The sequence below is a fragment of the Hemitrygon akajei genome, chromosome 24 (genome assembly GCF_048418815.1).
Source record: "Hemitrygon akajei chromosome 24, sHemAka1.3, whole genome shotgun sequence".
NCBI lineage: Eukaryota > Metazoa > Chordata > Chondrichthyes > Myliobatiformes > Dasyatidae > Hemitrygon > Hemitrygon akajei.
The window spans coordinates 22,451,242-22,476,410 of NC_133147.1; the positions used below are offsets into that span (position 1 = coordinate 22,451,242).

At 41.3% G+C, this 25,169-nt stretch overlaps 1 protein-coding gene across 4 annotated transcripts in view; it reads right to left on the bottom strand.

The window, feature by feature from the left end:
* LOC140715958 (scavenger receptor cysteine-rich domain-containing protein DMBT1-like) overlaps positions 1-25,169 on the bottom strand; it is a 79,280-nt gene that overhangs the window by 35,027 nt on the left and 19,084 nt on the right. For 3 of the 4 annotated variants that reach the window (XM_073028562.1, XM_073028563.1, XM_073028560.1), the window contains exons 4-5: positions 22,934-23,248; positions 315-629 (exon numbers count right to left, since the gene is read on the bottom strand). In XM_073028562.1, the coding sequence (XP_072884663.1) occupies positions 315-629; positions 22,934-23,248 (630 nt within the window). The remainder of the gene's footprint in view (positions 1-314; positions 630-22,933; positions 23,249-25,169) is intronic. The other variant, XM_073028561.1, reaches the window with a different exon arrangement.

Consider the following 25,169-nt stretch of genomic DNA (forward strand, 5'->3'; position numbering starts at 1 on the left):
AGTCTAGGCTTCAACAAATCTGTACCTTTATTTATGACTATGATTATGTTTCAGAGAGAGGGATTATGTCTTTACCACGTTCTTACAGATTCCGAATTTTTTAAAAAAAACTTAGTAAAGGGATTTGTTCGGGGACACTTCCAAAATAATGATCGCAGAAATGTAAGAAACCTTCTCACAGGGAAGCCGAGGAAAGTGGTTGAATTTGTTAACAAAACTAACGTTGAATAATTACGGTTAACCATCATCATTATGTATGAGTTTGCTACTTAATTTAACATATTTTTCTTCAGTTAAATGTTAGTAAGGCATACCTGATTGGCAAGTAACACCTGCATCTTCGCTATGTGAGCAATCATGAACGCCCCATCCCCGGAAGCGGCAATCAGACAGGTCAGTCTCAGAACCTATGCAGGCAACGTTGTCCATCCAAATTTGCCCCAGGCCAGTCCTGAAGGCTGCTGATCCAATCGCAGCGGCATGCGAACCACAGCCAAGTTGACGGCAAACAACCTCTGCATCTACTGTCTCCCAATCGTCGTCGCAAACCGTACCCCATTGGCTATTGTGCAGAACCTCCACTCTCCCGGAACAGCGATTGCTCCCACCTATCAGTCTCACTTTAGGTGCTAAAATTAAATATAAAGACACCGTTAATCGTGGCAGTCGTTCTTTTGTTCAGTTTATATCTATCTCATATAATTATTTCGAAATAGAGCTCAGAACAGACCACTTTACCCCATCGATCCAGGCAATCCGTCTGCCTAATACTGGCCTAATTACAGGACAATTTGCAATGGGCAATCTACCTAGTAACTCGCATGGTTTTCGACTTGGAACAAACCGCACCAATCGGAGAGTCTGCATGGTAATGGGAAGAATGTACAAACTTCATGCAGACAGCGGCAGGATTGAACTCAGAATACCGGCACGCCCACAGCTGTAAATGTTTTGCTCTAACGGATACGCTACCATCGTGTATCTTCTTTCTGTTTTTTCCTTCTGCAATTGAAAAGTTAAGGGAAAATATCTTCACATTTGAACACACATTTAATGAAATAATTCATTAAATTTCTCCCCGTAGATTGCCTCCAGCTCTGAAGATGGCTCATTTCCAATGCTCTTTGGAAATACTAAATGATGGGAAACACGTTATATGTATAAATCATGCAGAGCTTTCAGGACTGCAGATGGAATAGTAGTCTTATCGACTGATAACTCTCCGGACAAAAGTTGTAGCTCTCACTTAATATTACCGTGGGTGCACTTGTTCAGTTCTACATCTGTCTACACGAAAGCATTGCATTAGACAATTAAGGCACAACATGGTTTTGAAGGTGTAAATTGGAGTAGCTCAAATAAGTGCAAAATGGTTATTGGAAGCAATAATTGTAGATTATTATCTTATACAATTATTATCTCAGATCCGACTAGGAGTTGAGGATGCCATCATCTACCTGCTGAACCATGTCTACGTCCACCTGGACAAGCCGGCGAGAACTGTGAGGGTCATGTTTTTTTGACTTCTCCAGTGCGTTCAACACCATCCGCCCCGCTCTGCTTGGTGGGAAGCTGACAATGATGCAGGTGGATGCTTCCCTGGTGTCATGGATTATTGATTACCTGACTGGCAGACAGCAGTACGTGCGCTTGCAACACTATGTGTCAGACAGAGTGGTCAGCAGCACTGGGGCTCCACAGGGGACTGTCCTGTCTCCCTTTCTCTTCACCATCTACAACTCCGACTTCAACTACTGCACAGAGTACTGCCATCTTCAGAAGTTTTCTGATGACTCTGCCATAGTCGGATGCATCAGCAAGGGATATGAGGCTGAGTACAGAGCTACGGTGGGAAACTTTGTCACATGGTGTGAGCAGAATTATCTGCAGCTTAATGTGAAAAAGACTAAGGAGCTGGTGGTAGACCTGAGCAGGGCTAAAGAACCGGTGACCCCTGTTTCCATGCAAGGGTTCAGTGTGGACATGGTGGAGGATTACAAATACCTGGGGATACGAATTGACAATAAACTGGACTGGTCAAAGAACACTGAGGCTGTCTACAAGAAGGGTCAGAGCCGTCTCTATTTCCTGAGGAGACTGAGGTCCTTTAACATCTGCCGGACGATGCTGAGGATGTTCTACGAGTGTGTGGTGGCCGGTGCTATCATGTTTGCTGTTGTGTGCTGGGGCAGCAGGCTCAGACACCAACAGAATCAACAAACTCATTCGTAAGGCCAATGATGTTGTGGCGGTGGAACTAGACTCTCTGACGGTGGTGTCTGAAAAGATGATGCTGTCCAGGTTGCATGCCATCTTGGACAATGTCTCCCATCCACTCCATAATGTACTGGTTAGGCACAGGAGTACATTCAGCCAGAGACTCATTCCACCGAGATGCAACAGTGAGCGTCATAGGAAATAATTCCTGCCTGTGGCCATCAAACCTTACAACTCCCTCCTCGGAGTGTCAGACACCCTGAGCCAGTAGGCTGGTCCTGGACTAATTTCCACTTGGCATAATTTACTCATTATTATTTAATTATTTATGGTTTTATATTGCTATATTTCTACACTATTCTTGGTTGGTGCAACTAGAACGAACCCCAATTTCCCTGGGGATCAATAAAGAATGTCTACCTGTCTGTCTGTAGAAAAGGTCAACTTGACCTTTGAAAACCTCTCAGCCTTTTCATCATGCTGAGCCATTTGCCCTTTCAGCCCCAATCTCCTTGCTTACCTTCATATTGCTTCATGTCTTAAGTAATCAACAATCTATCAATCTCTGCCTTAAATATACTCGATGTCTTGGCTTTCACAGCTGCCCTTGGCAACGCATCCCACAGATTTGCCACACACTGGGATCTTATTCCCTCCATTTAAATTTCCCAAAATAATGTAGCAATATAAATATTAGTGTGGTTCACCGCTCGCCATATATATTATAGATGTCGTCGCGCAGATGAAAGGTGACTAGAGTATGAAAAAGGATGTAACCAACTTTGACGAGACACTTGAAAATATAAATAACTTTCAATAGAGGGCTTGGCAAAAATGTTGACAATGTACTCAAGTATGTTCCGACAGCGAGGCCAAGAGAGCTCAACTCCGCCAGAAGCTAACGCGATAGTTTGTTTGTTTGCTTGTTTCGTAGCGGGACTAATACTTCCACACACGAAAACTAATTTGAAGAATCATCGATCTGCATGTCAGCGCAGAAACATGCTCTCCTATCCCAGTCCATGCGGGCCAATTCGATTCAGTCTTTCCTTATACGTTATGTCCTCTTGACCCGGCTATATCCTTGCAAATTTTATCTGTACTTTTTCAACGTTATTTACATCTTTCTTGTACGCGGGTAACTAAAACCACACCAATTCTCCAAATTCGGCCTCCTCAAGACAGGTACAATTTCAACATACATCTTCTCTCAACTTCCCATTCCTGTACTGAATATATTGATTTGAGAAGGCTAATGTTTCGTTTTTTTTTCTTCAGCAACTCACACACTGCTGTCGTCACTTTGATCGAATTGTGAATCAGTATTTCCAGCTCCCTTTATTCTTCCACAGTCCTTATTTCCCCCTTCCATTTCCAGCCCATTTGTCAGCTGATGCAGAATTCTCTGCATGCCATGATAAGCTTCTTCGCTGTTCATTACACCACAAACCTAGATGGCAGCGGCACATTTGCTGATCCACCTAACCATAGTAACGTCCAGGTTGTTGAAACAGATGTCAATAGCGGGCACAGCACAGATTCCTGCGACACAGCACTAGTCACAGTATTCCAGTCAGTCAGCCATCTAATATCACTCTATTGCTTCTTTCAAAAAGCCAATATCTGTCTCTTCTTGAATGCCAAGCGACTGAATCGTCTACACCAACCTCCTGTTACGTACCCATGACGCGTGACAGTGGTACCCTTGTCACGTGACTGGGGTTGAAGCTATACTGGACTTGAGGTAATGGTCTTGTGATGGTGGAGTGACGTCATTTTCCCGCCAGTGGAGATCATGTGACAGGTTGTTTTTACAGGGTATAAGAGGGGGACCCCTTCCTGTGAGGATGGGCAGTTTGTGGCTGGATTTGCCATGTTGCCTTCATGCCACTGCGTGATTTAATATTATGACGCAGTTTAGTTGAAAGATGAAGTTTTATCTAATGCCTAAAGTTTAAAAGGTCATTTCCAGCAGTTTCTTTACAATACTGCTAATTGAGAATCAGTGGAGAGTGAAGATCGGAGTTCGGGAGTTAAAGATCGAGGAGAATCGATTTCGACGGTGAAATGGGTTCGACCTTGTTTGATCCTTATTCGGAAGGATTTCGTTGAATATTCTCGTGTTAATCCCTGGGAAATACCAGAAAGGATTGAGAATGGTGGTAAAGGAAAGGTCAGTGCCTTTAAGCCGTTTCGTTCCGTAAATATTTCGTGGGAAAAGTTCGACTTTGGGGAACCGAATCAAAACGACGTGAAAGAGAATTTAAATCGTCTTTAAAAGTCTCTCCTTTTAAATGGACTGTGAGCATTTTGAACTTTTGGCAATACTACTTTGAAGAACTGTTTTTGCAACATCGCTTTAAGGACTGTAAGCTTCGTCGCTTTAAGGACTGTAAGCTTCATTGCTTTAAGAACTGTAAGCTTCATTGCTTACGAACTGTTTAAGCTGCCGCACAGCAGCTGATTTCCGGTTACATTAGTGATTTGTTTACTTTTGGGGGGTTTGTTTTCAGTGTTTAATAAACGTGTTATTTGTTATAAAAACCCTTGTCTAACTCATATATTTGTTGTTGCCTGAATCCGTAACATAAATATGGGGGCTGCGTCCGGATTGGATCATTTGAGTTTAAATGCCTGTTGACTTTTGAATCGGTGTTTTGGAAACGGGGAATACTCGATTCTTTTGTTTGATTGGCTTGTGAGTAGTATTCGGCAACGATGAATATTGATGAGTTTCTGGCTTCGGCAGGCGTGGAGTTGTTAGCGAAGGCGAAGAAAACTGAGGTGATTGAGATAGCTAGTAAATTGCAACTTAAAGGTATATTGCAGACTACATCAAAGGCTGTAATACCGAGAAAAATCGCGTCACACTTTGTGGATTCGGGTGTTTTTGATTAATCGATTTTAGAGTCGTTTCCAATAAGTAATATAGAGATGCAGTTGCAAATTGAACAAATGAAGTTGGAACAAAGTAAAGCAGAATTGGAGCGTTGGAAGTTAGAAGCTGTTCAGAAAAAGAGGAAATTTGATTATGCAATGGAGGAACTAAGGTCTGGGAATCAGTCTTCTGGTTCTAAAAAGCCGTTTGTTGCTGGTCAAGAAATTAAATTGGTCCCTCCATTGAGTGAAACAGAGGTGGAAAGATATTTCCAACATTTTGATACTATTGCTCAGATGTCAGAGTGGCCGAAAGATAAATGGTCAGTGTTGTTACAGAGGGAAATTAGAGGTAAAGCACAACGTTTACACAGCTTTAACTGCTGCACAAGCACTTGATTATGATATTGTGAAAATGCATCATCTAAAAGCATACGAATTAGTCCCAGAAGCGTATAGAGAAAGATTCCGAAGTTTGAAGAAGTCTGTGGAAAAGACTTATGTGGAATTTGCCTATGTTAAAGCTGTGTGTTTTGAGAGATGCGTTTCTTCTAAAAATGTAAATGGGGACTATGATACATTGAAAGAGCTGATTTTAATGGAGGAATTTAAAAGAAGCATTCCTGTTGAAGTAAGGACCTACTTAAATGAGAGGGATACTGATAAATTGCAGGACTGTGCTAGATTAGCTGATGAGTATGTTTCAATCCATAAGAATAAATTTCCTCAGGGCAGAGTTTTTAAGAGGAAAAATAACATGGAGACTCAAGGTAAATCAGAAATTAAATCAGATGTTAATGAGAAAGGTAAGGACGAAGGAAAACCTGTGAAGGAAAGACAGTTTGGTCTTATTTGTAACTATTGTAAGAAACCTGGCCATGTAATAGCTAACTGTTTCAGATTGAAAAAGAAAGAGAAGGAAGCAGTTCCAGATGCTTGTGTGCAACATACTGAAGCACCTGTAAAATTACAGGGTTTGTTAAACACAAATAAGGCTTTGTTAGAGTCTGACCAAGTTAAAAAGGGATATGATCATTTTATAACTGAAGGGTTTGTATCCTTGAAAGAAGGATCTACTCTGGTGCCAATAAAAATCCTTAGGGATACTGGAGCTTCTCAATCACTGATGTTAGACAGTGTATTGAAGTTTAATGAAGAGTCTGATACTGGTGAGGTAAATTACATAAGAGGTGTTGGGAGTGATTTTATGCCTGTACATTTACATAAAGTAAATTTAAAGTCAGGGTTAGTTACAGGATTTGTTAAAGTAGGATTACAGCATAGCTTACCTGTGAAGGGTATTTCTTTATTGTTAGGTAATGACTTGGCAGGTGGACAAGTTTTTCCTGAAGTGCATTTGACAATGGAGTCTAAGGAACCAGAGATGAATTCTAACACAGATTCTTCCTGTGCTGTGACTAGAGCTATGGCTAAAAAGATTGATGTGCAGAATGAGGTTGTTATTCAGGACTGTTCAACTCAGGATTCGAATTTTGAGGATGTGTCAGAGACTTTCTTACCTTCGTTGTTTGAACAAGATTCTTGGAGTAAGTCTGACTATGAAGATTTATCTCCGTCTCGGAAGGAGATGATAGCAGAGCAGAATAGAGACCCTGAGATTATAAAATAAAGGGAACAAGTTTTATTAGATTGTGAAATTGAGAAGGTGCCAGTAGGATATTACTTGGAAAAAGGAGTGTTGATGAGGAAATGGAGGTCACCTACAATTCCTGCAAGTGAGGAATGGAATGTTGTTTACCAGGTAGTTGTCCCTAAAGTTTATCGAAATGAGATTTTGACTTTAGCTCATAGTGTGCCTTTAGGTGGATATCAAGGGGTAAGGAAAACTGTGGACAAGATTTTAAAACATTTTTATTGGCCTGGTCTAAGAAAAGATGTGACGATGTTTTGTAAAACGTGCCATACTTGTCAAATTGTGGGTAAACCAAATCAAGTTACACCAGTAGCTCTATTACAACCTATTCCAGCATTTGGTGAACCGTTTTCTAAAGTTATTGTAGATTGTGTTGGTCCATTACCAAAGACAAGAACTGGTTATCAGTATTTGTTGACTATCATGTGTACTTCGTCTAGGTTTCCAGAGGCAGTACCACTTAGGAACATAAAAGCTAAAACTGTGACAAAGGCTCTTATAAAATTCGTTACTTATTTTGGATAGCCTCAGGAAATACAAACTGATCAAGGCAGTAATTTTATGTCTGGATTGTTTCAACAGATAGTTTATAAATTGGGAGCTAAGCAAATCACTTCGTCTGCATACCATCCAGAATCGCAAGGTGCCTTGGAGAGGTTTCATTCTACCCTCAAGAATATGATTAGGACATATTGTGTGGAAAATGTAAGTGATTGGGATGAGGGTATAAACCTCCTTTTATTTGCAGTAAGGGAATCGGTACAGGATTCTTTGGGTTTCAGTCCATTTGAACTTGTGTTTGGACATAGAGTTAGAGGACCTTTAGCTTTATTAAAAGAACAGTGGATTAGTTAGGAAATACACACTAATTTGTTGGACTATGTTTTGAAATTTAAGGACAGGTTACATAAAACTTGTAGTTTAGCCAAGGAAAATTTAAAGTTGGCTCAGGAGAAAATGAAAACTTGGTATGATAAGGAAGCTAGGATGAGGATGTTTAAGCCTGGAGATAAGATGTTGGTTCTTTTCCCAGTGCAGACAAATCCTTTACAAGCTAGATTTCATGGTCCTTATGAAATTGTGTCTAAAATCAATGATGTGCATTACGTGATAAAAACTCCAGATCGTAGAAGGTCAACACAACTTTGCCATATAAATATGATAAAACCATATTTTGGGAAACAATCTGATACTGTGACTGTTGTGGTTAGTGAGAATGAGTTTGATTTAACTAGGAACATGATAGATGATTCATCTGACTTTCATTCTAAATCCAACATTGTTTCTGTTAGGTTACCCAATTCAACTATTCTGGAAAATATTGATGAGAAATTAGCACATTTTCAGCTAGAGCAGAAAGAACAGATGGAGGAATTAATTTTTAAATATAAGGATTTGTTTCCAGATGTTCCGAGAAGGACTACTATAGCTTCGCATGATGTAGATGTTGGAGATGCCAAACCTATTAAACAACACCCATATAGGATGAACAGTGAAAAATGTGAACTTGCTGAGAAAGAAATTGAATATATGTTAGAGAATAATATTATTAGACGTTCTAACTCAAATTGGAGTTCACCATGTGTTATGGTGCCAAAACCAGATGGTAGTATTAGGTTTCGTACGGACTATAGGAAGGTGAATGCTGTAACGAAAACAGATGCATATCCAATTCCTAGAGTAGATGATTGTGTAGATAAAGTTGGAAAAGCAAAGTTCCTTACAAAGATTGATTTATTGATAGGGTATTGGTGTGTTCCATTAACGGACAGAGGTAGAGAGATTTCTGCATTTATAACTCCATCTGGGTTATATGAGTATAATGTTCTTCCATTTGGGATGAAGAATGCCCCAGGTACTTTCCAGAGGATGATTAACACTGTGATTCAGGGATTGAAAGATACTAATGCTTATATTGATGATTTAGTGACAGGAAATGATACTTGGGAAGCTCACATTATTGCGGTGGAGAAATTGTTTGAAAGGCTTTCAAAAGCTAACTTAACTATTAATTTAGCTAAGAGTGAATTTGGTCATGCCACTGTGACTTACCTTGGTTATGTTGTGGGTCAAGGTCAGGCAAAGGTTCGGGCAGTTTAGAGATTCCCACTCCAACGGGGAAAAAAATCTCAGAAAATTCTTGGGAATGGTAGGATATTATCGAAAATTTTGTAAGAATTTTGCTAATGTTGCCCTTCCATTAACTAACCTTTTGCAGAAGAATGTGAGTTTGTGTGGACAGTGCCTTGTCAAGAAGCATTTGAAAAATTGAAAACAATGATATGTCAACAACCTGTGCTCAAGGCACCTGACTTTGAAAAACCTTTTTCATTAGCTGTAGATGCTAGTGATGAGGCTGCAGGAGCAGTATTGATGCAAAGAAATGAGGGTGATGAGGATGATCATCCAGTAGCTTACTTTTCAAAGAAATTTAATAAGCATCAAATAAACTATTCGACAATAGCGAAGGAATTGTTATCTCTTGTTTTAGCTTTGGAATATTTTGAGGTATATGTTGGTACAACTCAAAAACTACTTATTGTTTACACTGATCATAATCCGTTAGTTTTTCTGAGTAAGATGAAAAACAAAAACAGAAGATTATTAAATTGGATTTTGATGTTACAAGAGTACAATATTGTGATAACTCATATTAAAGGTAAAGATAATGTGGTTGCTGATGATCTATCTCGATGTTGAATGTACAATGTAATTTTTTTATGGAGTGGTTTTTTTAACAATTGTAACACTCCTACTGTATTGTGAGTTGTAAGATGTTATATGATTGTATTGTATATTGTGTAGGTTATAAAATTTATACATTTGTTTTGCTTGTGAGTAATTGTTAAAATTTTTGTTCTTGTCAGAGCAAAAATGTTTTTTTGGAGGGAGGTGTTACGTACCCGTGATACGCGACAGTGGTACCCTTGTCACGTGACTGGGGTTGAAGCTACACTGGACTTGAGGTAATGGTCTTGTGATGGTGGAGTGACGTCATTTTCCCGCCAGTGGAGATCATGTGACAGGTTTTCTTTTACAGGGTATACGAGGAGGACCCCTTCCTGTGAGGATGGGCAGTTTGTGGCTGGATTTGCCATGTTGCCTTCATGCCACTGCGTGATTTAATGTTATGACGCAGTTTAGTTGAAAGATGAAGTTTTATCTAATGCCTAAAGTTTAAAAGGTCATTGCCAGCAATTTCTTTACAATACTGCTAGTTGAGAATCAGTGGAGAGTGAAGATCGGAGTTCGGGAGTTAAAGTTCGAGGAGAATCGATTTCGACGGTGAAATGGGTTCGACCTTGTTTGATCCTTATTCGGAAGGATTTCGTTGACTATTCTCGTGTTAATCCTTGGGAAATACCAGAAAGGATTGAGAATGGTGGTAAAGGAAAGGTCAGTGCCTCTAACTCGTTTCGTTCCGTAAATTCTTCGTGGGAAAATTTCGACTTTGGGGAACCGAAACAAAACGACGTGAAAGAGAATTTAAATCGTCTTAAAAGTCTCTCCTTTTAAATGGACTCTGAACATTTTGAACTTTTGGCAATAATACTTTGAAGAACTGTTTTTTCAACATCGCTTTAAGGACTGTAAGCTTCATCGCTTTAAGGACTGTAAGCTTCATTGCTTTAAGAACTGTTTAAGCTGCCGCACGGCAGCTGATTTCCGGTAACGTTAGTGATTTGTTTACTTTTGGTGGGTTTGTTTTCAGTGTTTAATAAACGTGTTATTTGTTATAAAAACCCTTGCCTAACTCATAGATTGGTTGTTGCCTGAATCCGTAACACTCCCATGCGCGACACTGTCTAATGCCTTGCTAAAGTCCATGCAGACATTATCCACTGCCTTACTTTCATTTACGTTCCTGGTAACTTCCTCGAAAAACTCTATTAGACTGGTTAGACATGACCTACCACGCACGAAGCCAATCTGCCTATCCTTAATCTGTCTATGTCTTTCCATGTACATATGCATTCGCCCCATTAGAATCCCTTCCTCTAACATCACAGAACAGTTGCACGCAACTGAAACGTCCAAAAGTAAAACACCCGTCCACCTGAAAACCGAAACAAAAGTCCATCCAAAGCAAATTCCAGCTGAACTGAAAGAGGAGAAGTATACCAGCCGGATGGTTTGTTAGTGCTGTCCGGGGTGCGGGAGGGCGGGGATTTAAACTGGAGCTGAGGGCGGTGGAACTGAAGTGGCAGAGCAGATCGTGGAGAGGTTGTTGAAGCAGATGTTTTAAGAGTTCAGTGAATATCAGGAATCAAAACGTTGAGCATGGTGCGACTAATTGCCTGAGCTACCTATATTACATTGCCAGGAAATTTGTAGGAAAGACATGACCACAGGACATGGGTCAACAAAGGGAAGTATGAACGATATTGCAGCGATTAGTTCGACTTGTTTGTTGGACGGGCAGGACTGGCACCTCAATATTCCGGGGTTCAAGTTCTTCAAACGTGACAAAGATTCAGATGTTAAAAAATGCTGGATGTCGTTACAAGTCAGAAAAAACGTCACGGCTGTGCTCAGTCATGGCAGACCAGAAAACTCGCCTAGTGAGGCATTATGGGTGGCACTGAGTAATTAGAAAGTTATGACGACATTAATGGGACTGCATTACAGACCATACAACAGTCTGCGGTATTTAGGGAAATAAAGACGGATAATTCGCAGCCTGGTGCTGGAAATGAAAGGATGTTGTAGTCGGTGATTTTAAATTTCCAGATTTTGACTGGGAATCCCATACCGCAAAAGCACTAGATGGGACAGAATTTGCCAAACGTTTTCAGGAAAGATTCCGTAATCAGTACATAGAACCGCAATGAGAGAATCGGCGATGCTTGAACTGCTATTAGTGAATGAGACTGAGCAGGTGACAGCAGTATGTGTCACGGTACACTTTGTATCTGGTGATCAAAGTGTCGGTAGTTTCAAAGTAACTGTCCAAAAGATAGGTCTGGTCCGCCGGTTGAGATTTTAAATTGATGAAAGGCCATTTTTGATGGTATCAGTAATGGGCTGGGAAGTGTAGTTTCGACATGTTGTTTGGATTGGAAGAACTTCATGTGAGAGAGGGCACAGATTTGATAGAAATGGTGTGCATTCACTCGAGAGACAACCAGCGAGTTTAGACCTCACATTTCAACCGCCAATTATCATCTTTCACTGCTCCCATTTTCCGTTGAAATGAACGTCAAATCTTCATTATCATTATTCACCGATCTCATATAGATGTGAATAATATTTCCACACCAGCTTTAAGACCATAAGGCTTAATGCGAGAATGTGGAATACAATTTGAAAACTGGTCAATCGAGTCAGTTCCACAATTCCATCATGGCCGAAATATTATCCCTGCCAACACCATTCACCTGACTTTGCACCTTAACCTTTTGAGGCCCTGAAAATAAGAATTTAACAACCTTCACTTTAAAAGTATCCAATGATTTGCCCTCCAGTGCTGTCTGTGGTAATTAAATCCAGAAATTCGTTGTCCTCTGGCGAAAGAAATGCCTCTTCTTATCCGTTCAAAATGGAAGTATCCCTATTCCCTCTGGACCTAGACATCTCGACTATAGGGAATATCCTCTTCAAAATATTTTATATAGGTTTTTGAATATTAGACTGGTTTCAACAAGATCATTCTTCGTTCTACTAACCTCCAGCGAGTACAGAGCCAGATCTATCAATCCCGTCTCAGACGGTAGTCTTTTCTTTTTTTTTGGAATCAGATTGCTGAACGCTCTGTTAACATGTTTGAATTAACAACCTGGGTTTGTTTTGTAACGTTTCTTAATTCATCTGATAATACTATAGTAAAATTAGTAATCTGAGATTAGAACTTAGAATAGTAAAGCACATTACAGGCCCTTCGGCCCACAATGTTGTGCCGACCCTCAAACCCTGCCTCCATATAACCCCCAACCTTAAATTCCTCCATATACCTGTCTAGTAGTCTCTTAAATTTCTGCATCTACCACTGACACAGGCAGTGCATTCCACTGACCAACCACTCTCTAAGTGAAAAACCTTCCTCTAATATCCCCCTTGAACTTCCCTCCCCTTACCTTAAAGCCATGCCATCTTGTACTGAGCAGTGGTGCCCTGGGGTAGAGGCGCTGGCTGTCCACTCTGTCTGTTCCTCTTAATATCTTGTACACCTCTATCATGTCTCCTCTCATCCTTCTTCTCTCCAAAGAGTAAAGCCCTAGCTCTCTTAATCTCTGATCATAATCCATACTCTCTAAACCAGGCAGCATCCTGGTAAATCTCCTCTGTACCATTTCCAATGCTTCCACATCCTTCCTTTAGTGAGGGGACCAGAACTGGACACAGTACTGCAAGTGTGGACTAACTAGAGTTTTATAGAGCTGCATTATTACATCGCGTCTCTTAAACTCTATCCCTCGACTTATGGAAGCTATCACCCCATAAGCTTTCTTAACTACCCTATCTACCTGTGAGGCAACTTTCAGGGATCTCTGGTCATGTACCCACAGATCCCTCTGCTCCTTCACACTACCAAGTATCCTTCCATTTAATTTGTACTCTGCCTTGGAAAGTGTCCTTCCAAAGTGTACCAACTCACACTTCTGCGGGTTGAAATCCATCTGCCACTTCTCAGCTCATTTCTGCATCCTATCAATGTTTCTCTGCAATCTTTGACAATCCTCTACACTATCTACAACACCACCAACCTTTGTGGCGTCTGCAAACTTGCCAACCCACCCTTCTACCCCCACATCCAGGTCGTTAATAAAAATCACGAAAAGTAGATGTCCCAGAACAGATCCTTTTGGGACACCACTAGTCACAACCCTCCAATCTGAATGTATTCCCTCTACCACAACCCTCTGCCTTCTGCAGGCAAGCCAATTCTGAATCCACCTGTCCAAACTTCCCTGGATCCCATGCTTTCTGACTTTCTGAATAAGCCTTCCGTGTGGAACCTTGACAAATGCCTTACTAAAATCCATGCAAATGACATCTACTGCACTACCCCCATCTATATGCCTGGTCACCTCCTCAAAGAACTCTATCAGGCTTCTTAGGCACGATCTGCCCTTTACAAAGACATGCCGACTGTCCCTGATCAGACCCTGATTCTCTAAATGCCCATAGATCCGATCTCTAAGAATTTTTTCCAACAGCTTTCCCACCACAGACGTACGGCTCACTGGTCTATAGTTACCTGGACTATCCCTACTAACTTTTTTGAACAAGTGGACAACTTTCGCCTCCCTCCAATCCTCCGGTACCATCCCCGTGGACAACGAGGACATAAAGATCCTAACCAGAGGTTCAACAATCTCTTCCCTCGCCTCGTAGAGCAGCCTAGGGAATATTACGTCAGGCCCCGGGGACTTATCCGTCCTAATGTATTTTAACAACTCCAACACCTCCGCTCCCTTAGTATCAACATGCTCCAGAACATCAACTTCACTCATATTGTCCTCACCGTCATCAAGTTCCCTCTCAATGGTGAATACCGAAGAGAAGTATTCATTGAGGACCTCGCTCTCTTCCACAGCCTCCAGGCACATCTTCCCACCTTTATCTCTGAAGGTCCTACCTTTACTTCTGTCATCCTTTGGTTCTTCACATAATTGAAGAATGCCTTGGGGTTTTCCTTTACCCTACTCGCCAAGGCCTTCTCATGCCCCCTTCTTGCTCTTCTCAGCCCCTTCTTAAGTTCCTTTCTTGCTACCCTATATTCCTCAATAGATCCATCTGCTCCTTGCTTCCTAAGCTTCATGTATCCTGCCTTCCTCCACCAGACTAGATATTCCACTTCACTTGTCACCCATGGTTCCTTCACCCTACCATTCGTTATCTTCCTTACCAGGACAAATGTATCCCTAACATTCTGCAAGAGATCCTTAAACATCAACCACATGTCCATAGTAAATTTCCCTGCAAAAATCATCATCCCAATTCACACCCGGAAGTTCTAGCCTCATCGCCTCATAATCTGCCCTTCCCCAATTAAAAAAAGTACCTGTCCTCTCTGATTCTATCATTTTCCATGATGATACTAAAGGCCAGGGAGCCGTGATCATTTTCCTCCAGATGCTCACCCACTGACAGATCTGTGACCTGACCCGGTTCGTTACCTAATACTAGATCTAGTATGGCATTCCGCCTAGACGGCCTGTCAACATACTGTGACCGGAATCCATCCTGGACACACTTAAACTGTGCCCCATCTAAACCGTTGGAACTAATCAAGTACCAATCAATATTAGGGAAGTTAAAGTCACCCATGATAACAACACTTATTTTTACACCTTTCCAAAATCTACCTCCCAATCTGCTTCTCGGTATCTCTGCTGCTAGCAGGGGGACTATAGAATACCCCCAGCAGTGTAACTGCTCCCTCCCTGTTCCTGACTTCCAACCATACTGACTCAAAAGAAGATCCTGCTACATTACCCACCCTTTCTGCAGCTGTAATAGTATCCCTGACCAGTAATGTTACCCCTCCTCCCCTTTTCCGCCCTCTCTATCCCTTTTAAAGCACTGAAATCCAGGAATACTGAGAATCCATTCCTGCCCTGGTGCAAGCCAAGTCTTCGTAATGAGCACTACATCATAATTCCATTAATGTATGCAAGCTCTCAGTTCATCAACTTTGTTCCTGACGCTTCTTGCATTGAAGTACACACACTTTAGCCCTTCTTCCTTACTACCTTTATACAGCTTATTCTGCTTATCTTTCCTCAAAGCCGCTCTATATGTTAGATCTGGCTTTACGCCATGCGCTTCTTTCACTAGTCTATCGCTGCGGGTCCCATCCCCCTTGCAAATTAGTTTAAACCCTCTCGAACAATGCTAGCAAACCTACCTGAAAGGATATTGCTCCCCCTCGAGTTCAGGTGCAACCCATCCAATCTGTACAGGTCCCACTTTCCCCAGAAGAGATCCCACTGATCCAAAAATCTAAAACCCTGCCCCCTGCACCAACTCCTTAGCCACGCATTCAACTGCCATCTCCTCCAATTCTTACCATCACTATCACGTAACACTGGCAGAAATCCTGAAAATGCCACACTTAAGGTCCTGTTTTTCAGCCTTCTGCCTAGTTCCCGAAACTCACACTTCAGGACCTCATCCCTCTTCCTGCCTATGTCGTTGGTACCAACATGTGTCACTACTTCTGGAAAGCAACGCTGAGGAATTATTTGACAAACATCCCTGATTACTCTCTGCCGAATTTCGAATGGAATATGTCCTCTATGTGTAAATAAATGAAACTGCAAATCTGGGAAATCTTAAACGGAAACCGATAATGCTGCTAATTTTCAGCAATTCATGCAGCTATACTTTAAACGAAAAGGTGTTAACATTTTTAATCTATGACCCTTCAGAGCCTGTGACTTGCAATGCCTTATATATGTGTATTTTGTGTTTTTGTAATAAATGCAAAACAATTATTTCGGCTATGACACGCCCAAGATTACAAACATATTCCTCTGGGTACTTTTTTTTTTAACGAAATTGTAATAACAATTTATCTGAAAACATTTCAAATAAACAACTTGTCTATTACCCAGACAATTTTGATACTCCTCTCAGTTATAATGAAAGTGAATTTGTTTCAGATAGAGTGTACGAGACTTCTGTCCGTCTCCTGAATTGAGTTGTTCACGTAGTATTTTCCATGTTGCCTTACACCTCTCTCTCCGCACTCTCTCACCCTCCCTCTCTCTCTTTCTCTTTCGCTCTCTCTCTCTCTCTCACTCTCTGTCTTTCTGTCTCTTTGTTTTTCTTTCGTAAAGAGCGGAAGTACATTGTATCTATTTCTCCATTAACACACACTTCGCTAAAGATTATATAAGTACCTCTGCTAGGGCCACGGCAATATCCATAGGATCTGAGAGGACATAACAGGCTCTAGGGATTTATGCAACCGATTTGACTCAAGACAGCAGACGCCTCTTCCGTCGGAAATCTGTACAGGTCAATTGAAGCGCTGATGATTTGTCTCCCTTCGATAGACTCTGTGTTCATCTCTCGAGTAAATATAGCTGTAAAAGTCCATTTAAGATTACCCCGTCACATTTGGCTGCACGCATGGATTACCATTCGGCTCTTCCCGTGGACCAATTCTGTACTTTGATATCAGTTTAATCTTAGCATGTTTGTTGAATGCCTTTCGATTCTGCTCCCCTTGCCTGCTAGTACAAACTAATTCCTTATTTTATCCTTCCTGACATTTTTCTGGTGTTCTCTTGCATTTCTTATATTCCATTAGTGCCTCACTTGATCCATCCTACCTATTCCTACTATGGAGAATCTTAATGTTTCTCAACATCTCTTGAAAATCTTAAGACCATAAGACAGAGGAGCGGGATTAGGTCATTCAGACGATCGAGATTGCTCCATTCCATCATGGCTGATACCGGATACACTTGCCTTCTCGCTATATGCTTTGATGTCCTGACCGAAAAGGGAACTATCAAATTCCGCTCTAGATATACCCAGGTGTTCGGCTCCGCCGCAGTCTCTGGCAGTGTATTCCACAGATTCCCAGTTTCTTGGTAAAACAATATCCTTCTACCTGTGTCCTATGTGGTCGCTGCTCAATTTTCTGGCTGCTCAATTTTCCGGCTGTGTCCTCTTTTTCATCATGCCATACGATTGCAAACATCCTTTCCAAATGTATCACATCTAGTCCTTTCAACATTCGCTATTTTTCAATGACGTTACCTCGCTTTCTTCTACATTCCATTGAGTACAGGCCCAAAGCTACCAAACGCTCCTGATATGTTAACTCTTTCAGAGCCGGAATAATCCTTGTGAACCTCCTTTGGTCTCTGTTCAAAGACAAGACATTCTATCTAAGATATGGGACCTCTCAAATCTGGGCCTGATTAGTATCTTATGAAGACTCAGCATTATCTCCTTGCTTTTCTATTCTATTTCCCTTGAAATGAATATCAACTTTGCACTTGACTGCTTTACCACAGACTCAGTTTGTAAATTAACCTTCTGGGAATCTTCCACATGAACTCTAAAGTTCCTCTGCACTTTTGATGTCTGAGCCATCTCCACAATTAGATAATCTCCAGGATCAGATTAAATAATAATCCACATTATTGATCATTTCATGAAAATGTATTATCATTCGTTTCCTAACATTGTATCCCACCAGCCGGATTTTTGCACATTCTTCTGATTTGTCTAAGTCCTGCTGCAATCGCATTGCTTCCTCAGCACTATCCCACCTTCCACTTTTCTTCGTATTATCCATAAACTTTGCCACAAACCACCAATTACATTATCCAATTCATTGGCAAACAATATGAAGAATAGCTGTTCCAATGGTGTCCAGTAAGGAACACCACTATTCACTGGCAGCAAACCAGAAAATGTCCCTTTATTCCCACTGGCTGGCAGCCATTCCTCTATTCCAGTACCTTTCCTGTAACACCATAATCTCAACTAGTTAAGCAGCCTTATTCTTGGCTCCTTAACAAATGGCTTCCGAGAATCCAAGTAAGTTACATCCCCTGCCTCTGATGTGCCTTTTTTGCTTTTTGCTTTCTTGAGAAACTCTAACAGATTTGTCAGACAAAGTTTCCCTTCACAGAAGCCCTGCTCACTTTTATTCATTTAATCATTAGTCTCCAAGTACCCCGAAACCTCATCCAACACTTTCCCAACCAGGGAGGTTAAGCTAACTGGCCGATAATTTCCTGACATTTGTTTGTCTCCCTTCTTAAAGACTGGAGTAACATTTGTAATCGTCCTGTCCTCCGGGATCATGCTGGAATCAATAAATCTTGGCAGTTTATGATAAATGCATCCGTAATCTCTTAAAAAAAAACAAATTCGTAAACCTGCTATCTTCACATATTATATTGAAAGTCCCATAGAATATTTTTTTCACTCAAAATCTTTTGTTGAATAAATCGCACTAGCAAGTACACATTTGCCAGAAAACAATATTTTCCACTCAACATTTTCCACTCCATACCTGCCTTTCTCATACCATGAAAATCGGCCGTTCTTCAAATCAGAACCCGTCGACCAGAACTATCTTTCTCGTATCTTTACCTTTAAAATAACGGCATTATGGTTCCTAAATGCAAAGTGTCCTACCACACAAATCTTTGACACCAGTCCTGTCTTATTTCCACACAGGAGGTCAAGTACCACACAACCACTGCTTAGGACTTCTACGTACAGATTAAGGAAATTTTCTTCAACACAGTTGACAACCACTATCCCAGCTAGATTTAAATTAAAATTTCATACATTTAACGAAAATCCGCAAAGATTTAAGTGAGGGGAGTGACTTTAAAAGTAATCCAAGTGAACGAGCTGCATCAAGAAGCGGTGAGGCCGGTACAATTATAAAGGTGTCCAAATGGCATGTAAAAATCCATTAGGACACCTTTTCGCAACAACAGTTTCAGAGGAGTATGCCGCAAACCCGAGCAGAAAGACCAGCCCAGCTCGGCCAGCATTGACGAGTTTCGCCGAAGGAACTCTTTGCATGTGGTTTCGTCAATTAGTGTGACTGTACGCAATTTATCGACGGAATATAACTCTATTACCTATCACAGCTTGAAAGGTTCTGCAAGCTGCAGAGGAACAGTCAGGTACAGGAAAGCACAGAGATAGAAAAATATTGAAAAAAATATTATTGACATAATGAGATCGAGAACTAACACGGGAGCATCTACACAATGAACTAACAACTCATTTAACCTCGTTTAAAAAGCGATATACAGTTTTGTTTGTTTTTTTTTGGGGGGGGGGGGTCTGGTGTCTTAGCCGTGTGGTCACTCCATCCCATCACTCTATGTGCCCAACATAGCTGACAGACTTCTTGCAGAACTGACACTTGTCCGAGGAAACTATTAACCCTTCAGCTTTCAGGCAGTCAGCACCTTCAGCAGCCTCGCTTCATAATCCTGCGAAGTGGACCTGGACTCTATGAGATTTTCCAGGCACACCAATACCTCAAGCAAGTTCATATCCTCCATTTCGCCACGACACGTTGGAAAGTCGCTGGGGCTCTCGATATGCCCTAGCCATTTTCTCAAAATGGAGGAATCCTAAAGGATATATGAACGCCGTCTTTTCTTTGTCAGCCAAGGAAATATGATAATACGCAATCGTCAAGTCTAGCACACCGAATGACTTTGCACCACTTGTGCATGTCAGCGTGTCCTGACTCTCGGGACAATATACTGCTCGTGGACTCTACGGCTCTTCAGAATCCGATAGTCCATATACATCCTTATCTTACCATTCATCTTCCTGGGCACTACTATTGGAGACGGGTGAGGACTTCTGGATTCAGAGTTGATCAGAGTTAACTTCAGCTTCCACAGCTGCTGCCGACCGTATTTTACCTCTGCAGGCACCAGTTGCAGCGACTTTTATCAGAACGGGGTGCCCTCTATCACCCGTATGATGTGGTGAGGACTCTTCGAACAACCCATATCAAAACATGTCAGTAAAAAAGATATCTTCCAGATTCAACTTCATCTCCATCAACCTCTTCGTTCAAAGCTGAATGACGCGACAGTCAACGTTCCCTTTTTCGGAGAGAGTTTCTCCCCGGCAAGTCTCACAGGAAAACTAGATAATACCATCACCGGAAAGAGATGCAACATCGTCATCTCCTGCCTGAGGGTTACCTCCCTCTCCAAATCGTTCATGCGAATCACTGTGATTCTGTTCACCCGTAAAACAGAGGGCTTCTGCAGTTCGGACCTCACAAGTACCCTAACAGGCAAATATGCCTCCTTCTCGTGGTCTTCTGGAGCCTACTTCTGCTCTTTTGTCTTGTGATCTTGTGACCACAGATCTCCAGCGCATTGAGTGTCGTTAATGGCAAATGCATTAAACACCGGTCATAAAATGAAGCAGAGTAACCCTGGGTCCGGTGGCAAGTATGGCTCTAGCATAAAAACTGGAGCTAGGCACCACTAAAACTTCGAGAATAGGGCTTTTGTTTTGCTTTAAGAAGTTCCTTGATATTGCTGGAAACTTGTTACCCACAAGAGGCCAGGCCGTTCCTTCACTTGATCTGTCCGCTTAGGTAGACAGAAGCTTACCCTCTCAATGTTTTCCCGTCCTTTAGACTCCCGACTGTAGTGTCCCTTTTCACCACAGTTGTATCATAGAATACTGGTCCTTCCACTGCTCGAGGGGCCTCGTTCACTAGCAGCTCCTAATTCTCCCTCTTTTCATCTAAGTATTGGCGAGAGTTCCCATGAGGTTCACAAGAAAAATTTCTGGGAATGAAACTGTCATCATACAAGGAACATCTGATGTTTCTGTATCTGTCCTTGCTGGAATTCAGAAGAATGAGGGGAATCTCACTAGAACCTTCCGAATGTTGAAAGGCCAAGACAGGGTAGGTGCAGAAGGGATCTTTTGCATGCTGGGGCAGTCTAGGACGAGTGTACACAACCTCAGGATGGAGGAGCGTCTATTTAAAAGATGTGAAGCATCTTTTTTGCCAGAGTGCGGTGAATTTTTGGAATTGTGGATGTCAGGTCGTTGGCTGTATTTGTCACAGAGATTGATAGATTTTTAATTGGCCGCGGCATCAAAGGTTACGGGAACAAGGACAGGGAGAGGAAATGAGGAGGGTGGGGACGGGAAGGATCAGCCATGACCGAATTACGGAGCTGCCTCCATGGGTTAATAGCCTAATTCTGCTGTTCTGCCTTATGGTCTTCTGGTCTTATAGTTGATAGACATGGATGTCATGGAATATCTCAGTTTTGTATTTCCTGCACTTGAATATGATAGGGTTTCACGCTAGCAGCAGTAGATACACCAATATCCCAAACGACATTATATGTGCTGCAGTAGAAACAGCTATCAACATTTGCTGCACATGCATTGGATGTAGTTGAATGAAGGGAAACAGTGCTGCAAGTGTCGACGAGGTTTCCCTTTCTATGATATGCCAAAAACCAAACCAGACCAATAGCAGGCACATTCGAAATTGTGGCTCCTTATTTCCGATTTAAAACTGCATCCAGTTAATTGGAACCCTTGGAGTACTAAATTCACATCGTTCCGAGAGTGGGAAATTTGTGGTTTTAATTGGGGCATTATTTGAAAAGATACAGGAGCAGAATTAGGCCACTGGGGCCATCGTTTCTGCTGCGTAATCCTATGACGGCTGACATATTCTCCCTCTGCGCTACATTCTGTTGCGTTATTCCCGTAAACTTTGATGTTAAACTTTGGTTAACTGAAACAGTTATAAGACCTGATGTCTGATGGCTGATTTCGATCGAGGACGTCAACTGTGATGTTGTTATTTGGAAGAGGAATATTGATCATTTCTGAAGACAGCATAGGTACATTTACAATGAACCCAAGTTGATTACTCTCAGCTCCCATTCTCCCAATTGCAACCTCATCTCAAATTATGGACTCACTTTTATCTATGCTTTCACATCCCTGTCATCTTCCTCGGTTCTTTTTTTCAAAATAATTCGCATCTTCCGTGATGTGAAGTAACCAAAACAGCACACAATACTCCAAATTAGCCTCACCAACTTCTTATAAACTTCAACATAACTTCTACTCAGATTCAGATTTGATTTATAAAGGCCTGTGTCCGAAATCTCTCTTTGCAATCTATAAAACTGTGACGCCACTGTCAATGAATAATAGAATTCTACTCCCAGATATATGTGACATAAAGTACTCCACAGGGCCACGCCGTTCACTGTGTAAGACCATCCCTAGATTATCCTATTGAAGTGCAACAGTTCGTAACTGTGTGCATTAATTCCAAGCTGCAATTTTCAGCCCATTTGTCTAGTAGGTCCAGATCCTACTACAAGCTCAGGTAATTAAAATTTACTATCCTGCATGCATATTTATTTCCGGTCATTCCTTATATTTTCTGATACGATGAGGCCAACCATATATGATTCTGAAATCTTCACCTATATGCTCGACCAACTGGGATGCAAACTTTTGCCGAATTAAACATACCAGCAATTAAAGCGACATAGAATAAACGTTAATTATATGCCACATACCTCAGCTTCGTCAACGATTAGCACATAAATTAATTTCGATACGTCCACAACAACTGGTAATAGTTTGTTGAATTATTAACGTATAGAGTCTTCGTTGTTCCCAGTAGGAATGAAGAAGAAGGAAAGATGTTTTTAGTTGTATACCTACCTTCCGTACAGCTCACGCCCGCATCTTCTCCATGACCGCAGTTATTATTCCCCCATCCTCCGAAGGAACAATCCCAAAGGGTGGATTCCTTTCCATTGCACGCAACGTCATCCATCCAGATATTCCCGCTGCCTTGCCCGAAGCGTGCCTCCGTTATTGATGCTGCGACAGAGGGACAGCCCAACTGTCTGCAGACAACCGTGGCGTCATCAGTTCCCCATCCATCGTCGCATACCGTTCCCCATTGTTCATTGTACCGCACCTCAACTCTCCCTGAACAGCGATTGTCGCCGCCTACCAGCCTTATATCATGTTCTGGAATGACATTCAAAGCAAAAATTACTCTGGGACAGGGGCATATATTTACTTTTCAATTTTCTACCTTCCTGGTCATAACACAGTGTATGAATGTTTGTTGATACGGAGCGGCCATTGTTGGAGCAGTCATGGTTAGTAGTAGGCCAATGATTTGTCAGGCTATGGCTCAAAGTAGGATTCGGATCGGCAGAGTAGTTGGCTCAGGGTAAGTTTCTGTTACGTTTCGCTATTTTTTCTTATTGTTACTTTCTTACTTAATTATATTGGTGTACAGGGAGAGTCCCATGAACTTTAAATGCTTGAAGCGCATCCAGCTGCAACGCCTTCACGACCATGTTAGGGATTGAGGTAGCATATAGATGCACTCACTGGAGCTTCTACGGAAGAGTCAACAGCAACAACCAGACTAGTATCAAACACGTCCATACCTGTGACTCCTTGTTCCGGATATAAAATTGAATCCGGATAATTGGAAACCACAGAACGCTCAATTCCCATCAGTCCGACAGCGAGAGACTTGTGGATTTCATCGTTGAGCGAACGATGATAAGGAAATAGGAACTTAATTATACCAGAATGGGCATCAAATCTACTGTGCAATCTGCCATCTATCGGATATTCTCCCTCTGAGATACTGTCTGTTGTCTTCTCCCTGTAATCTTTGACACCATGCTTTGGTTGACGTGAATCAGTTATAAGCCCCGATGTCTGATGATTGAATTAAAATGTGTTTTTTAGACTGCGATGTTCTTCTTTGTCATCAAAGTTTTGAGGTCATTGTCGGTGTCCAAACAGGGAGCCTAACCTATCATTGTCAACTGTGTTAGACTGCTGGTAGTTGGGACGCAAATTTCTCTTCATATCATTGCCTGAAATGGAAGGATAATACGGTTCACAAAAATAATTCGGGGCGTTCCTGATCGTCGTTCAAGAATTGGGAATCTCAACCCAAACTATGGAATCACTTTAATGCATGCTACAACTTATGTTCAGAAAATATTTATTTATTTCTTTATCAATCAGTATTTATGTATAATATTAATAAGAGAGAGAACATAAGAGATAGGAGCAGGAGTAGGCCAATCGGCCCCTCAAGCCTGCTCCGCCATTCAACAAGATCATGGCTGATCCAATCTTAACTCTAGTTAATATTAATATTAACTATTAATATTAACTCTATTAATTAACTCTATTAATATTATAATAACAATATAACAATAAAAAGGTGGTACAATCTCTGGTTTTCTGCAGATTTATATTATTATTGCTGTTAAGTCAAAGTGCCTAATGCTGTTACATGGTGACTTAAGGATGATACTAGTTGCACATGTTGATATTGGGACAAATAATACACTGCTCCTGTTCCAGCGACTCTGAATTTCCTCTTTTAATTCAGCATATTTATGTTCTTTTTCACTTGCTGATTTCTATTATGTTACGTGCCTGTAGAATGACTATGTCTATAAAATAAGCTGTTCATGGGGCTTTATTCAGTAATGTTCCATCTGCATGGTGATTCTATCATAGAGTCATCGAATTCTGTAGCAAAATAACAGGTCGTTACGCCCATCTATTCCCTGCCGACCCATTTAAACCGCCTACACTCATCAAATACAACATCTGAACCATTGCCTTATAGTCTATTCTAGTGGTATTTATGAGGGTAGATTTCCCGGAGAATTACATGAATATTGTTGTGTAGGGCGAATTGTTTCAATGCTATTGTGTAGTGCCTTGGGGATAATGTTCGCTGAATTGCGTTTCTTATTTCTTTTATTTCTTAGCTCAAGTTCACTGATAATTAGTCCAGCTAATTTAAGGATGTATGTCAGCAGAAGATGGCAGGGATGGTAACTGCTTTACTCTCAGCCAAATGTTTTGCGTCAAAGTTTAAGGGGAGATGACGAGTTGCTGATCA